Source organism: Choristoneura fumiferana, chromosome 7 (genome assembly GCF_025370935.1).
Source record: "Choristoneura fumiferana chromosome 7, NRCan_CFum_1, whole genome shotgun sequence".
Classification (NCBI taxonomy): Eukaryota; Metazoa; Arthropoda; class Insecta; order Lepidoptera; family Tortricidae; genus Choristoneura; species Choristoneura fumiferana.
This window is the reverse complement of record NC_133478.1, coordinates 18,892,966-18,910,171: the sequence shown is the minus strand read 5'-3', so window position 1 is coordinate 18,910,171 and position 17,206 is coordinate 18,892,966. Positions and strand designations below refer to the sequence as shown.

General features: G+C 40.0%; 2 protein-coding genes across 2 annotated transcripts in view; both read left to right on the top strand.

Moving 5' to 3' along the window:
• The first annotated feature begins 6,020 nt into the window (after window positions 1-6,020).
• Window positions 6,021-17,206, top strand: part of LOC141429823 (uncharacterized) — a 30,614-nt gene continuing 19,428 nt past the window's right edge. Inside the window, exon 1 of the mRNA XM_074090385.1 lies at window positions 6,021-6,455. Within this exon, the coding sequence (XP_073946486.1) occupies window positions 6,438-6,455 (18 nt within the window). The 5' untranslated portion in view covers window positions 6,021-6,437. The remainder of the gene's footprint in view (window positions 6,456-17,206) is intronic.
• On the top strand, window positions 10,894-16,833 carry LOC141429829 (uncharacterized). The gene is made up of 4 exons (XM_074090392.1): window positions 10,894-11,045; window positions 13,070-13,219; window positions 14,916-15,072; window positions 16,414-16,833. Exons 1-4 carry the CDS (start codon window positions 10,965-10,967, stop codon window positions 16,536-16,538), a joined length of 513 nt encoding a protein of 170 aa, XP_073946493.1. The 5' UTR covers window positions 10,894-10,964; the 3' UTR covers window positions 16,539-16,833.

The window sequence follows — 17,206 nt, the reverse complement described above, 5'->3', positions numbered from 1 at the left end:
AAAAGGTACATTTATTATCTAGCTATGTATACTGGTAAATTGAGAGATCTGTCCAGTGTTCCAAAATTCATTCATGCAAATACTCTGTGGCAAAAATCTGTCTTTCTCATGTGCTATCGTCACTCGCACGATAGGCTCTGATTAAGTCACAGCTCATTATAGCCACCCGGCACCCCTCCAGCACCGCCTCGCCTCGAGCGGTTAGTATTCTTCATATGTATTTGTATGGGTATACGCTCACTACATCAACTCCGTAACGTCACCGGATCGCCTCACTCGCCAGTTTGCCACGCGCCGATGGCGAGTGCACCACTTGGTGACAGCCCGCTGCTCGCCGCCATAGTGACTACTAGGAAATTAGTGGACCACGCAAGGTCCACTCGTAGTCAACGCTTCGTCCACCCGTGGACCCCTGGCGACAATGAGTGGACGCCGAAAGTAGAGGTGGTGCTGGTTGGGTGCCGGGTGGCTCTAATGAGGTGTGATCTTAAATAGGATCTAGCCCAGCGACTCCAGCCTCACGTAATCATCGAGGAGAGGAAATGCTACGACGCATGAGTAGGTATGTAGATAGATAGGTACCCTTAACGCCATCTAGTCATCAAATACAGTAACTGCTACATCCTGCATCGCGCTATTGAAAGGAGTTTCTCAACTCGCATTCTTAAACATGAATTCTAACTTCCTTCCTTCCTTCGGAATTCAGTTCCCATGCATATATTTGCTTGGAGACAGATCTCCTTTTGGTCTATCTCCAAATGTAGGTAATGCTATGTCGGTGAGCTTCGTTTTTCTAAGTATATCCTAACCTCATTTATGATTCGATCCCTACAGAATCTTGAAACATTAGCCCTCTCCAATCTCCATAGCTCGCTGAGCTCTGATAGTGCTAAAAAACCCGGCTGCACGTTCCCATAACTCTCTGGAGCTTAACTAGCTAACGGTTTCAGTTACTTTAGTCCCAAGTTGTAGAATATCTTTAAACGTTGGTTTGCTAAGTCAAGCCACTGAAGTACAGTCACCTGCATTCATTATTTGCCACAGCGGAGCGTGCAAAAATATCTGACACGTCCAATCGGCCCTAGAAATAGAGTCGTATCAGATATTTATGCACACTTTGTCGTGTCAGATTTTGGTGCTAGTGACTGTACCAACTGCAAGGTTATACGAGTAAGTATATTAAACTATCTATAATACATGATGGGGGACCCGGGTTCTGCCTTTTCGCATAATATTTTTTTGCCAAATGTTTAATTTGCCAACTGTATCGTTTTCCAACTCTCTTTCTTAATGTACTTTCTTATGCTTTTATAGAACACAATATTAGGTTAGGTTAGGTTTGTTTTATAAAAGTTCGGAATAATGTATTAAATGTATTGTCCATGTTGCCCGAAATAAACGATTTTATTATAAACCTCTTCTCTGAAAGATATAATCCGCAACGAGGCTATCCGACACAGAACTAAGATCATCAACATAGCTCAGAGAATAAGCATGTTGAAGTGGCAGTGGGCTGGTCATATCTGTCGCTGAACCGACAACCGCTGGAGTAAACGAGTTCTTGAGTGGAGACCGCGTCTTGGGAAACGTAGTGTAGAACACCCTCCGGCCAGGGCCAGGTGGAGTGACGATCTGAGAAAGGCTGCTGGTAGACGCTGGATGCGTCTAGCCGAGAACAGGGCGCAATGGCGCTCTTTGGGGGAGGCCTATGTCCAGCCGTGGACTGCTATAGGCTGATGATGATGATGATGATTATAACCTTGTAAGCAGCAACTATGAGCAGCAGCGAGCAGAGCAGATGCACCCCGTTGACGGCCGCAGTGGCCACGTACAGCGCGTATTTGTTCATCGAGACCTGCTCCGCGTCTCCGGCGGCGTCCTTCTTCATCGGCCCGAAGGTCACCAGGAGGCTGTATATCGTCAGCTCCAGAAGATTCCATACCTGGGAAGTTTTAAAGACTAGAATATATATCTTATGCTTCATGGTAGTTTTGTGCGTTTAATCATCAGTCGGAAGATGTCCACTGCTACTGCTGAACAAAAGCCTCCCCTTTAGAACGACACAATGAACGACAACTCGCCACTTTTGCAACCACCGATGTCGTCAGTCCACCAAATAGGAGTGGGAATGGGCAAAAATACCATAGAAGTTTATTATTTTTCAAGTGAGTACCTGTTTCAGATATTTAATAGACGTTCTAATATCAACTAAAGACCCGAAACAGCTTGCTTTGAGCATAGCAATGACGGATGAAACTATGTAGCGCCTGAATAATTCTTCCGAGCAATATGGTTTGCTTTGCAACCATTAAATTTTTACAGGCTCTGCGGATTGACGAGCGGGATTCCCACCTAACCACTACTTATTCATTTACTCACATTATTATCTTATAAAAAAGCAGCAATACATTCAAAACAACAAACAATTGAATATCCATCTAATGTTGAGTGTACTTACTCAAAATTTTTTTACAAACCCTACGTTCAGTAGGCTGTATAAATGCCAAGGTTATCATAACATCACGTTTGTCGTGTACACATTGTTATCATAACAGAATTCCGGTTCTATGGTCATCTAATACTAATAATATAACCTATAACTATAATTCAATCCTTCTCTATGAGAAATCTTATTTCCCTCTTTCATGTCAATCAATGTTAATTTTTCTACAATGTGATTTCTTTTCCTTCAAGAAACTGTTAGGCTATAGGTAAAGCATGTTGCTTTAAAAGTAAATTGCTATAAAAGAATACTTACTGAATACAAATATGCAATGATGATGGTCCCAGTTTGCAAACTGACGCAGCAGCAACACCTCTTCAGCATTGGCACGCCCATCTTCACTTTCTATATCCTAAACTCTTAAACTGACCAACTCTAAACGGTAAAACTTACACATTGTGTATATTTACAAGCATGACGTTCCTGAGTCTTGTACGCATGCGCTACTTGTCGCGGCCATGATTCGCAATGATAAGGTGTTACGTAGAACGATATGGATACCTTTAGGTTTATCTTCTGATACGGTTTCAGTCTCGGGTGTCGCTGGGCTGCTTTTTATTATGCATACCTACTCGTAGGTAGCTTACGTTCAGTCATAACCATAATATACACGCCTGGGTAAGGTACGGATTTTTGATAGGTATCACATTCACTCATGTCATAAAAATATGTCAGTGATAAAAATATGTGCATTATTGCAACAAAAATACTAATACCTAACCCATAACAAGTGGATGAAGGTGTACTCGTACTTCTTTCGATGAGGACCCTGTTCTCCTTAAATATGAGTTAACTTACTTGCTGTGCTGTTTGGCTCCAGAAGTGGATCTTGGCCTCTGACAGACCTAAGCTTTCCCCATTTCTGTGCGACTATTCAATTTAGCGGAGGAAGGTTAATTCGATATTCAATTTTAGGAAAATTGGTTCTGCCGCAGTTTTTTTGATGACTCTGCCAATGTCGAGGTTAGTTAAGACACAGACACATGTAGGTGACCGTCTTGAACGATAATCTAAAGTTACGGTTAAAAAAGTGAGTTTTTTCATGCCGCTCTTGTGTCACGTCTGTCGTGTCGTCTGTGCCACTAGTCAAGGTTGTGAGTTTTTATTTTGAGCTTTATAAATGTGAAGTTATGTTCTGTATGAAAAAAAAATTTTTTTTCGACAGCTAAAAAGTTTACGGTCTGTTGAAGTTAACAGAAACCAAGGAAAACACGGTGTATTTATCTCGGGTCTTCTGCTTAAGAGTTTGGACGTTAATTTTGTGAAGTGAACAAAAATACAGCTTGAAGCGAAGATGTGATAAAGTTAAATTTAACTAGGAACTAAACTGAACAAGATTTGCATTTGGTATCCTTAGCCTTGTTTATTGTTGAACTAATGTTGTGTTCTACTAACATTATAAATGCGAAAGTTTGTGTGTGTGTATGTTTGTTACACCTTCACGTTAAAACGGACGGATTGGGATGAAATTTGGTATCTAGATAGCTGCACATCTGGAATAACACATAGGCTACTTTTTATCCCGATATTCCCACGGGATAGAGATCAAATCTCGAAATTACAACCGCTGGGTTTAGAGTTGAAATTTTGGATATTTGTTCTTAACACAACCTCAATGAAGACCCCGATATAAATTGAGGGAATTCCCCGGGGGTATTTTATAAAATCCCGGAATTTCAATTGTAGCAGATCGAATAGCTTACGCGAGCGAAGCCGCGGGTAAACTCTAGCCTAGTTGGTCATAAATTTGAAGTCAGTCATCCCTACCTATAGTATGTATGTATGTAAATACTTTACTGTACATAAAACACAAAAATACAACAAAACAAAATAGTACAAAGGCGAACTTATCCCTAAAACGGATCTTTTCAAGCTAACCTAAACAGGAAGGAAAACTTAAAGATAAGCGAACAGTAACCTATAGTTTTAGTTTTTTTACGTATTTGTATTTTGATTGTTAGTAATTTATTATTATTAACGCTTGTGTAGGTACAGTCGGGGAAAGTGAAATAGTAGATACAGGGTGGGACCTTTCATATAAATTTCGCTATCATTTGTTTGGCAGATATACGTAAGGAATTTCAGTATTACATCAGTAGCGCAAAGGTTCCATCCTGGTAGATACGCCATTCTGTTTCTTTGACTGTTCATTTAACGGACAATAACAATTTTCCAAATGAAATAAAAGCTTTATGAAATAATTGAAAATCTGTGACCTAGACTAAGAATTTTCACTGCTGACGCGTATATACGTAGGTTATACCTAATAACACTAAGTAAGTAAAATTATTTATCATGTCACGTACCTAGGTACAGTACTTACATTAGCTAGAGATAAAGTTGTTTATTTCAGCGATGACAATCCATTTGAATTGGCTTCTCTAGCCGAAGGATTACCGGAGAGAGTATCAGCCAGAAATCTATATCGGAAACAATGAGGGATAAAAAAAATGAAATGATATATTTATTCCAGACGTAAGTCCATAAAAACAATCAATAACAATTAATTAGAAGTCTTATAAAATAAAATTAAAATTATGAATCGTTGCTAATAACAAAATAAGCCTAGTTATGTGGCTCAACAATATACCTAACATTCCATGATGTTTTGCTCTGCGTTTAGTTTATCTATTGATATCAGTCAAACAAATTGAATCATGACCCAGGGTGGAACCTTAATAAATTTCACTATGAATTCTTTGACAAAAGTATGAGATGTCAACATGACATTAGTAGCACAAAAGTACCACCCTGGGTCGTGGTTCAAATGGTTCGACTGTACTTAGGTATAGGTTTTTTTTTAATCTTTATTTATTATGGAACTTTGATCAAACGATAATGAACATGTCAGTTCCCAAAGGCCTTAACTATAAAAACACCACAACAGCAATACGATTTAAATGAGTAACAACTCGTGCCAAGAGGGACTGACATGTCCTCCAAACCATACCACCGGAAGGTATAGGTTAAGAGGTTAAGATAATGGTACCTAATGATTATTTATTGCTTAGGTACATTATTTTTCTGTGGCAAAAACAAATGGACAGCAAATTCAAAATTGGTTTTTGGAGTCTCTTTGTTTTTTTTTTTCAAATCCTAATTTGTTACTTTCACCTACTGTTGTCCCGTGAAATTTAACGAAAATACAAACTGAAACATGTATGCACAGAAAAAACCCAGAAAAGAGACCAGCGCTGAGAATCAAACCCAGGTCCTCAGCATTCCTGTCCAGTACAGTTCCAGTACAGTGCAGTGCAGTTGTCCAGTGGTGGTGTAGGGTATGGCACACAGCACGGAATGCTGAGGACCTGGGTTTGATTCCCAGCGCTGGTCTCTTTTTTTGTTTTTTTTCTGCGCATCCATGATTCAGTTTGTATTTTCAGTCGTATTTTCGTTGGACAGTGAAGTCCGTGAATATTACGACAGCTAACTGCATCATTATTAGATATGTACCGAATGCAACATTTTGTGATAACACCAATACCACATATAATAATTTAAATACTCCGTACGCTCACACATTTTCTAGGAAAATTCTAAATCAACTTCTTCGTCATAGCAATAAATCGATTATTATTATAACGAAGCTCTGTTTGACCAAGACTTACGTATGCCACGAGAGTAAAATTCCTATAACTACCTATTTAATCATAAATATAGATACGTCTGAATTGTGAAACTTAGTCATAGATACATAGGTAATTTATCCACATATATTTTCAGGAAAATAGACAAATGTGTCGTTACTATCAGTACGACGAACCATCAAAGGTAGTAAATGCTACTATAGTACATCTACTGTCCATACATACCATACCTACTTTTAAAATCGGATAAGAAAGCGATATCAGTGGTGACAGAATGTTCAAATTACACAATATTATTGCAATTTGTGTTACATTTAGATCTGAAAATCGTCATTATCAAAGCTAAAATGGATACGCATACTAAGGTGAAGTTCCTAGGTTTCAGACTCTATCAAATCCGTGCTTTTGACAGCAAGATGCTTTAGACTTTTGTCTTCTAGGTAGCTTACCGTGTAGTGTACTGGTGATTCAGGAGACTTGAGCAGATCCAACACTACACCTTCAGTAATTGATATCATAATGTATCGTTGCTCAGAGAATTAGTTCGCTGAAGTGGCGCTGAGCTGGCCACATCTGTCGCAGGACCGATGAACGTTGGAGTAGACGAGTCCTCGAATGGAGACCACGGACGGGAAAACGTAGTTAAGGGCGTCCTGAGGCACGGTGGACGGACGACCTTAAGAGTCGCTGGCGGCGGATGGATGCGAGGAGCTGAAGACAGAGTGTTGTGGCGCGCCATGGAAGAGGCCTATGTCCAGCAGTGGACCGCTGTGGGCTAATGATGATAATGATGAATGGATCGTTCGCAATAAGTAAAACCTCTACACCTTTAATCGCAGAGCTGTGTTGCAGAGTCACCATCACCATGCCGTTAGTAAATAATTTACTTAAAATTAAATAACGTTACTAACTAACTGATTCTATAGGATTTATCCTGCTCACTTTACCCCGTATCACCCTGTACAAGACAGGGAAAAAAAGAACCTACTTTAGACACGGCTTCTTCTCTTTTGACTGTGTAATGCTGAATGGCCGCAGTTGTAACAGTAAGTAAGTAAGGTGTTAGCTGTTCTGATTCTCTTGCTATGCGTTGAACATAACAATGATAAGATACCTAAATACTACATGAAGTGGTAAGATCACAGTGAAGCTTATCGTCTGCAATTACATAAATCAAGCTTAAGATACCGATTGAAAGCGGGGAATAACAGTTAAGGAAAACCTGGCGAAGTGATAATTTACTTATCGGATCCTGAAAAGTTCAACTACATTTAGGCACAGAATACATATAATAGTACCTACAAGTAGTACTGGTAAGTAAAGTACCAAGAATTCAAACGCAAAAACATTAGTTTCTGAGACTATGTTTTGTGGATTATCAATACGCGGTAAAGTTTTGCAGGTGGTAGGACCTTGTGCAAGGTCCGCCCGGATTGCTACCACCATCCTGCTCGCTAATCCTGCCGTGAAGCAGCAGTGCAGCCGGTGAAATTACTGGCACTTGAGGTATCCCGTCTTAGGCCTCTAGGTTGGGAACGCATCTGCAATACCCCTGGTGTTGCAGATGTTTATGGGCGGTGGTGATCTCTTACCATCAAGAGACCCACTTGCTCGTTTTCCATCCAGTTCAATAAAAAAAAAGTGGCCTGTGGTGCTATTATTGGAGCCCGATAACCGTGTTTGATGTAGTAATTGTGTTTTTCGGAATAGCATCGAGAATAGTTATTTCCAATATCAGCTTAATAAAAGTTAAATTGATGATACCTAGTGGAAAAGATATTGCCGTAACGGGAAAAAATATTTGGGCAAGCTCTCATCATAAGTAGCTAGTTCCTTTTCGACATCATCGAAAGTGTAATTTGTGTATTATTTTAAGAGACAATGTACTTTTGATGTTGAATAAAGTTATTAGGGTTCGTAAAAATGCGAGCAAAATTCATTAGTTGTCATAATTGTCATACGTCATTTCCATCGATTTATCTCGCATTGACGATCTCTTCCCCGTTTGCTGACTTTGGGCTGGCCACGTCTGTCGCAGGACCGATAAACAGTGAGGCAGACGAGTCCTCGAATGGAGACCACGGACGGGAAAACGGTAGTGTAGGGCGCCCTGAGGCCTTAAGAGGATCGCTGGCTGCGGATGGATGTGAGGGGCTGAAGACGGTGTTGTGGCGCGCCATGGGAGAGGCCTATGTCCAGCAGAAGACTGCTGTAGGCTGATCATCAGGATGATTACGATCCCTGGTTATGTCTATGACTTGTCTATATCTATAATCATCAGCCGGAAGACGGAACAAAGGCTCAAAGGCCTGCCCCTTTGAACGCTACAATGAACGATAACTGGCCACTTACATCCACGGGTTTCCCGGCCGTGACTCTCGCGATGTTGTGAGTGACCTGGAGGAAGGCTTGCCAGCGCTTCGTCTTCCATGTTGTGGTCGTCGTTCGTTTACCAAGCCGTGCTACAACCGCCAGGTCTTTTTCGAATAAATACCGAACAGTGAGCAAAAATATAATAACAAACGCTTCCAACGGTTTGATCGTTTATTAGAGAGAAAAATGTATCAGAAAAAAATACCCGTATCTTTGTTATACCGAACACCGAACACAGTGCTAAAATACCGAACGGTTTGCTAGAGTACCTAACACCTGGCAACACTGGCTACTAGGGTAGGTTTACTTTATGAATCTTTTTTCTAACGGTCCCTTGTTTTTTAATTTCTAGCAAAAATAACGTAAAAGTAAAATACAAAAATCAGGAAGTAACGTTTCCAAAGTTAGTGAATAATAAATAGTTAACTACTCCTTTAAAAAAATCAAATTCTTTTTTTTTTTTTTATACGACTGAAAGGCAAACGAGCAAGTGGGTATTTTCAACTCAACTTTAAAGAGTAACGTTTTTAAATTACATGAATTAGCGATCACGTCTAGGAAGTTTAACTAATTTAACAAACGTTTTATTTAATCGTAGTTCAACCTGTTTCCTGTAGGTAATCAAATTCCAGTGACAATACAATAATCTGGCGATGGAATTGTGATGGTCCATCCAGGATCGTCTCCGCAGGACGGATTTTTTTCTGTGGGCTCAGTTGCCCACAAAGGGAACTCTTCAACTGTTACTTAATGATATCGATTTGAAATTTTGTGTGGTTTGGATGACAATGCAAGTAGGTACAGTTAACAAAACTAGGTTAGCTGGAAGAGATCCCTTTTTAGGGATAAGCTCGCTTTTGTTCTCCTCTCTGTGTATTTGTATTTTTATTTTTATATGCAATAAAGAGTTTACATACATACATACAAAAACTACAGTCAGCAAAAAAGGCTTGTATAAAAAACTAGCAAGTGTAGCTTTGCCGGCATTCCTATCTTCGATCCACAGCACGCTAGATCTCACAGGTAGAATACTTAAAGCCCCAGCGGGCATTAACTGCGAGATTGCATGCTTGAACGAGGCCACGAATGCCTGGCTAGCTGGACCGAGTCCAAATCTCCCGTCCAAACCACATAGGCAAAGGGCCTGGGATACAATAATGGCCTCCGTCACCACCTTTCAGTCATTAATAGAACCTTCAACAGGCAGGGACCGGGCCAGACTGTTAGCTGTGTCCAAGCCAGAATCTGGTTACTGGCTCCATGCATACCCCTCGCCCAACACTGGAACTTTTATCGACCCAGACACTCTACGCATAGCTGTTGGTCTCCGGCTGGGAGTTGGGATCTGCGCAAGTCACAATTGTGTTTCTTGCTCCAGTGGACCGTCTCGGCCACCATGGCCTCTCCTGCTCCTCGGGCGCCGGCCGCCTGTCCCGCCACGCCGCTCTCAACGACATTCTCAGAAGGGGGCTCGTTAGTGCCAACGTTCCCGCTGCTCTGGAGCCCCAGATTGTACGGAGCGATGGCAAGCGCCCTGACGGAATGTCGTTGATACCCTGGAAGACTGGCCGTGCGCTGGTGTGGGACGCTACCTGTACAGATACCCTGGCGGCGTCCTACCTACCAGCAACTACCAAATGTGCGGGGCGGCGGCAAACGCCCGGGAACGCCTCATGGTCACAAAATATAGCTGTCTCGGCGCCCATATCATTTCTTTGCTTTCGGCGTCGAGACTCTAGGTCCTTGGGGTAAGGGTGCGCTGGAGCTACACCGGGAGCTCAGCAATAGGTTAAGGGAGGCAACAGGCAACCCTTGCGCCGGCAGCTTTCTCGCGCAAAGAATCTCAATCGCAGTTCAACGCGGGAATGCTGCCTGCGTGATGGGCACCATGCCAAGAGGCCCACCTCTCTTTTTTAATTAAAGTTTTAGTTTTAGTTATTTTAATTTAATTGTAGTTTTAGTCCTATAGATATTTTGTATTTTCTTAATATTTTCTTAATTAATAATAGATTTTTTTAACTAAAACTTATTTCGACTCTACAAACTTAACTTACAGCTCGTAATACTGCTACCAGTAACAAAAAAAAACTTTTCTCTCATCCATTCCTTCATGCAATACAATGCAATGCATGACGTGAGCAACAGATTGTCTATCAACTTTACTAAGGCAAACAAACGCAAAGTGTTTCGAGATATAAACGTGACGAATCCCAAAGAATGCGGTATAAGGTAACCTAGAAACAAACAAAAATTACCCAGACAACAAAATACCAACAGTGACGAAACGTCCCAAAATGCCATATAAGTAAGTACTAAAAATTGTACTTGGTCTATACAATCGTCTGAAGTGTTTCTAGCTGTTATCAACCAGTCGTGATAATGGAGTCTTCAAAATTAATCATAGTAACTATAGTGATAGCTGGTTTGGCACTGGCGCCATTGTTATCCTGCCCATTGAGGTGTAAACACACATTTATATAAGTCTAAATAAAGTTTAAATTATGGGTCTGTGCCGATTGGACACCTGTTGCTGCTGTGTCAACCTGGATATTGGCTCCAAGATCATTGGGTTTGTGTGGACCGTAAGTACTTATTACTATGTTTAAGTTTACTATGTTCTCCAAATTACAATGTTAATTACTTACGGCATTTGTTTTTTTTTTGTTGTCGGATACATCTAATTGTAATTGTTTTTGTACCTTGGTAAATGGTAATTGATTAAGTACTGCAATGTTTGTGATTGAAAATTATGGAAAATAATTAAATTAATATTAGTCACTGATAAAATATCTCATGGGCGCAGTTACGTACCTACTACTAATATTACATATTTTTTGGTGTATTTAGTTAAGTTAATTTAATAATTCAATAATAATATCACATCACAATTGTCATAAATATCAAGTTACAAGAATTTATATGGATGTCGTCAAAGGTAAAATTAATCAAATAAGATTTATAATAATATAAATGATGAAACTCATTAATCAGTATGGATTTTATACAATAAAAATTAAACGACTTAACTTGCGGCTACGATTAAAACTCAGGATCAGGAAAAAAATTAGACTAATTAGGTTGAGGGAATTAGTTATGCATTTTTTCATGGCTAATGATTTTAAATAATTAAATTTTGACTATTGTTGTGGTATTTAAAGAAACTTACTCTCGACTTAAAGTAGTTTTGTTCAATAGGGATGCTTAATGACTGTATGAATCAGAAGAACTAGGCTTTAACTTTTGTTTTGTTTTAAATCAGAAATCGATAATTATAATTAAAAAGAGATAAACAAATTTCTACGATACTTTGTAGAGTGAAGATCTCTTGCGTACTGTGGTAACTCTACATTTGGTAGATGACTATCTCTTGCTTACCCACGTACGTATGTCATCAGTGATTAAAATTTTACAACCTCTAATCCTTTAAAAACTGAATAACGCAAATCAAATATTACATTACAATTTTATTGCCAAACCACATGGCTGAGTATCGAAGTAAAAGTCCAATGTATCACCGTATCATCAAAGTGGATGGTTAAACTTCAAACGAAACGGAGAGAATATTTAGAAAACCAGCGACCGGCATGTCATTAAGATTAGTTAAAAGATTTCATAACAAATAATATAATGAAAATTTGCGCTTTAAAATTTAATACTACTCTTTACGTGTATGGGAAATACCCTAAAATAGTAGATTGATAACCAAGGGTGGAAAGTGACCCATTTCACCCGAGATATAAGTGAGAGCGCCAATAGTTCGAGGGGTAATGGGTAATTTCACCCGATTTAGACACTCTACTTTTCATTTCGACTGTGAGGAAAGTAAAATACTACAAAAAATGAGAATAATAATAAATTGAATTTACTTATATCCAACCTCCAACGGTACCTTTTCGACCTGGCCACTTGCCGCGGCTGACTATATAAAAAAGTCGAGTTGATCACGACCAAGGAGCTCATATACAAAACTGGAGGTTGAACGCCGTACGAAGAAGTTTGACCTTTATTACTTATTTATATATATTCCATCTCTTTCTTTCACATTTCACGAATGACTTCCATCTTTTTCTCAATCTAACTAAAGAAAGAGACGGAATATGTTCGTGACGTAATAAAGATCAAATTTCTTGTTTCAAACGGATGTTCGGCGTTCAACCTCCAGTGTTGTATATAAGCTCTTTGGTCACGACGTGCATCTAGATGGCCATGCCGAAATGTGAAAAAAAAGTGTCATTGACGTAACTCAATTATCTTTGACTCCGTGGCTAATCGAAAATTTTTAAAAAAATACTTTCCACCCTAAAGATGAAAACGCAATTTTCCACCCGTCTATCTACTCGTAAAAATTAAACTTTCCGAACAGGAGAGATGAAAAAATATTTCTATTTTTCTTTTACCACTGTCGGCGTGACTGATATGTATATTAATGCCAAATTACAGCTTTCTAGTACTAACGGTCTCTGAGCTTAGGTTAGGTTAGACGGACAGACGTGGCGACACTATAGGGTTCCTAGTTGAATACGGAACCCTAAAAAAGAGCTTCAGTCCGTCCGAAAAAAGCTTAAATTATGTAGGATAATTTCAATTAGTGGATATTTTCTTGCAGCTACTGGCAGCGTTGGTGTCTGCACTGTACGCAGTCCCCGTGGCCTTGCTGCAGATGCCTTCCAGCACGATGCTCTTCTTCAGCACAGTCTTCATAACCTCCCTGATGCAGTTCATTACCGGCTGCATGATGATTGTTGGACTTTTCCAGGTAAATACTTGGGTGACCGAGCTCCGCTACGGCTAACACTCAGAACACAATGACATGATTTCCCAGAAATAATTCCAAGCCATTTACATAGATTGTGTCCCCGAAAAACTTTACACACCAAATTTTGTCAAAATTGCTAGAGCGGTTTCCGAGATTTTCGAGATAAATATGTAAATATACATGAATTGCTCGTTTTAATATATACAAGTAGTCCTAGACAAAAATGCATAATTCGTCATTCAATATGCAGTTAGTCGATGGCACCTGTTTCGTTATTGTCCTAAGCAAATTGTAAACAGTCTTCATAGACAGAGTTCCATTACTAGTGACTTATGTCAAGAACTTTTTAAGGTAAACGTGGGTGTAGCCATCCGCTCTAGTCTGTTACTTAACGTCAGAACTACAATGACATGAGCAGGATAGGAATTCCTCTATAACAAGATGCTGTGAACGTACAACAGGCCCAAACAATTTATTTGTAACAAGAGGTATTTCCGAGAGTAGAAATACAGAAATTTCACTGATCAATTGTACATGATTAAGTTAATATATATAAAGTAAACGTACGAGTGCTCGAGAGTCACTGTCCCAATAGATGGCACCTTCAACCTTATGTCATAAGCAATAGAGATGATAGCAGGGTATCGTCTATTGGACACAAGCGTGTCGTACATTCCGACGTTTACCTTATATGGGATCAATATCTTAGGTCAGTAATGACCAGAGCACGCAACGTAATGCTAAACTTTTAGAATTAAAAGTAGGTATAAATTAAAGCTGAGAGCACCAGCACCAATATCTGACACAACAAGCGTGCATAAATATCTGATACGACTCTATTTCTACGGCCGGAAGGACGTGTCAGATATTTAGCACGCTCCGCTGTGGCAGATATTAATGCTGGTGACTGTACTGGTGTCCTGTAATTAGCGTAGGTTGTCCCACCTGAGCGAGAAGCGAGTAGAGTAACTAGAAACCAGCAAGAAGTGTAGTTTTGTCGCTGGCTAAGCGAGTGTTCGAGTGCGATACTCGCTCCACTCGACTTCGTAAGCTGACATCGCTGAAGTATCTATAGCCCAGCGAAGCTCTGGTCGCTGCGACAAAGAAGTAACGAGTTCTCGCCGATAGTGTTAACAGCTAGCGATCGTGGGATCGTTTGTTTCGTGATCGATAGCCAAATCTGCCTAACCCAAAAACCCCTAAAAATGTCTGTTACTTTATTGAAATAGCAAACCTATTAAAAGAAACATTGGGTCGGTCGATATTCGATCTTAGCCTAAAAATACTTGGCAGCAGGAGGGAAGGTCTCAATACTTCACGCAAGGACGCAAGTAGGCACAATTGTGAAGCTTAAAACAAATCATCTGGCTTAACTTAGGCCAATTTGGTTAAATATGCACGTAGTAAGCTTTCTAGGGTAGGTTAGGTATATATTAAACTACTAGCTGTTGCCCGCGACTTCGCCCGCGTAGAATTTATTTATCGCTATCCCAAGGGAACTATGCCATTTTCCAGGATAAAAACCATCCTATCTTCTTCCCCGGGACTCAAACTATCTGTATACCATATTTAATCTAAATCGGTTCAGCGGTTTAGACGTGAAAAGTTAACAATTAAACATACTTACAAACTTTCGCATTTATAATACTAGTGGGGAGATTTACTTAAATACAACTGACGATGTTGGTGTTTGCAGAAGCGTCCAGCGCTGATGTGGCCGTGGCTGACGATCTCCTGGTTCCTGGGCGGGGGGCTGCTGCTGATAGCCTGCATCGGCTTCGTGCTGCTGTACATCGATGAGCGGGCCGGACAGAGCATCAGCTACGTTTCCTCCGCCTACGTTGTCTATTCGCGTGAGTTTTACTATCACTTAGTCGATAGGTCGCCCAATATTGCGGCCTCTACCTTCAGGATCCTTCTCCGTTGGTCTTGCCCTGTCATCATCATCATCATCGCAGCCTATGTACCCCGTGTGGGCACAGGCATTGTCTCAGAATGAGAGGGCTTGAGCCGTAGTTCCAACGTCGACCTAGTGCGGATTGGAAACTTTACACTCGTTGAATTGCTTTACAGGTTTGTGTAGCTTTCCTAATGATATTATCTTTAACTGTGAAGCTCGTGGAAAGTTTCAAATGTAATTTTGAAACACTCAGAGGCCCTCTGCTTGAGAGGCCATAGGACAGACCTCTAGGCTACCACGGCTTTCCCTATATGAATAGCGTATTCATACTACAGGGATAGATGACAGATTTGACGGTCCCCAATTGAGAACCAAGCATGTAGTCTCTAGCCCTCGACTCTACCCTGAATCATCACTACCTCCATCGTGCTACTAACGTGCTTTGCGACTAACGTGCCCAAAAACCTAAGAAATCAGTCGTTGGGACTATCTTTCTGAACCACTTTATCTAGAACACCTTTTATATCCGGAAGGCTGACCTACAAAGTGTTTACAGTCGATTGATAGACTTTAGCACCATAAAGTCTTTTCGAAAACGCTGTACTAATTAAGCGCTCAAAAGGACACTAAGTTGATTATTCAAAAGTTTTGTTTTTATATTTATATAATACTAGGTGTCCCATAGCTGAGCAAAGGCGCCCTCTTTCTCTTTACACCTCTTTTTAACAAGCTTTTATTTAGTTTCAACTGTCCCGTTGTTTGTCTGTCTGTCTGTCTGTAATCAAATCATGCAAGTAAAATTTTACCAACTTCCAGTAGTCAGATTGACTTGAAATTTGGGACATCCTCTTATTCCGGCCAGGATCGTCTCCACAGGACGGAACTCTTCAACGGTTAATGGCGTCGACTTGAAATTTGGTATGCAAATGTAGTTAGGGTGACAATGCAAGTACAGTCAACAAAAAGAACAGTCAGCAAAAAAAGCTTGTATTAAAAATGAAATTTTTATGGTTAGGTTAATTCTTGTCTTCTTTAGAAAAGTTGTTAATTTTGGTCAAAACGATGCCTGACTCGATGCGATGAACGACTCGAATGCATTCGGCAAATATCTTCTACCCAGTCCAGCATTAGTCTACATTCCTACGGGGACAATTCAACTTTAGAGCGTTATTTTGATATTTATACTAAAGTGCTTTAGTAATAATAACACTGTCATGCTTACACAAATCAAAATCCTATATCAAAAACTGTCAGTTAAAGTTTCAACTCTTTATTAAAACATGATTTTTTCCAGTGGTGTTGCTCTACTTTACCACCGTGGTGCGGAGCCGCCGGGATGAAATCCAGGATGAATTAAAGTGGCAATCTGGTAAACGACTTATGAGGCCCGTGGCTTTGAAGGAAAACATCTACGTTTAAAACTTAGAGCTGAAAGCACGGGAGTCAATCAAGAGAAGGCTTTAGGCTGATCATTGTCAAGACATAAGTTAAGACAAGTTAGGAGAGATGAAGGATGTCGCAGAAAATAATAAGGGAGCGTCTATGTTGAAGACATCAAACCAAACCAAAGATGAAGAAATTAAGAAGAATCAGAAAGAAACTTAGGTTGAAATGCGATGCGCGGTCAATTGTCTGTGCTACGCCAAAGCCCTGTTTTCACTGGGGCTCTAATTCCAAAGTTAGATCTGTAAATAAATGTGTCTTTTAAAATTTATCTGCTTTTAGTAGTGCTCCTTCCTTGCCCCCGGTTATTTGCCTAAGCTTTAAGGTGGAATTTAAATGTTAGAAGTTATCTGCTCAGTTTATGGAAAACTTTTATATGTCTATGACAAATTTAAGAAGAATGTTAACAAGGATAAGAATCTCAGTACAAAATAATTTCTGAAAAATTCTAATGCGATCAATCTGCAAAAATCATTCTTGAAAGAAGGGAACAGACGGAAAAGGAACTGTTTTCAGCAGTCACTCGGTTAGCAATTCTGTAGTTGCCAATTTAGAGGCTCTGCCGCTAGAAATGATGTTTTTTATTGAAGTTTTAGTGCGAACAAACAATTGCAACGACTATCTAGCGACGATCTTTACTCTTG

What these genes read in the sequence shown, in the direction of transcription:
- LOC141429829 (XM_074090392.1), top strand. Translation starts at nt 10,965, where the DNA reads ATGGGTCTGTGCCGATTGGACACCTGTTGCTGCTGTGTCAACCTGGAT. An exon ending in TCATTGGGTTTGTGTGGACC is followed by an intron (nt 11,046 to 13,069) that starts GTAAGTACTTAT and finishes ATTTTCTTGCAG; the next exon opens with CTACTGGCAGCGTTGGTGTC. An exon ending in CGCCTACGTTGTCTATTCGC is followed by an intron (nt 15,073 to 16,413) that starts GTGAGTTTTACT and finishes GATTTTTTCCAG; the next exon opens with TGGTGTTGCTCTACTTTACC.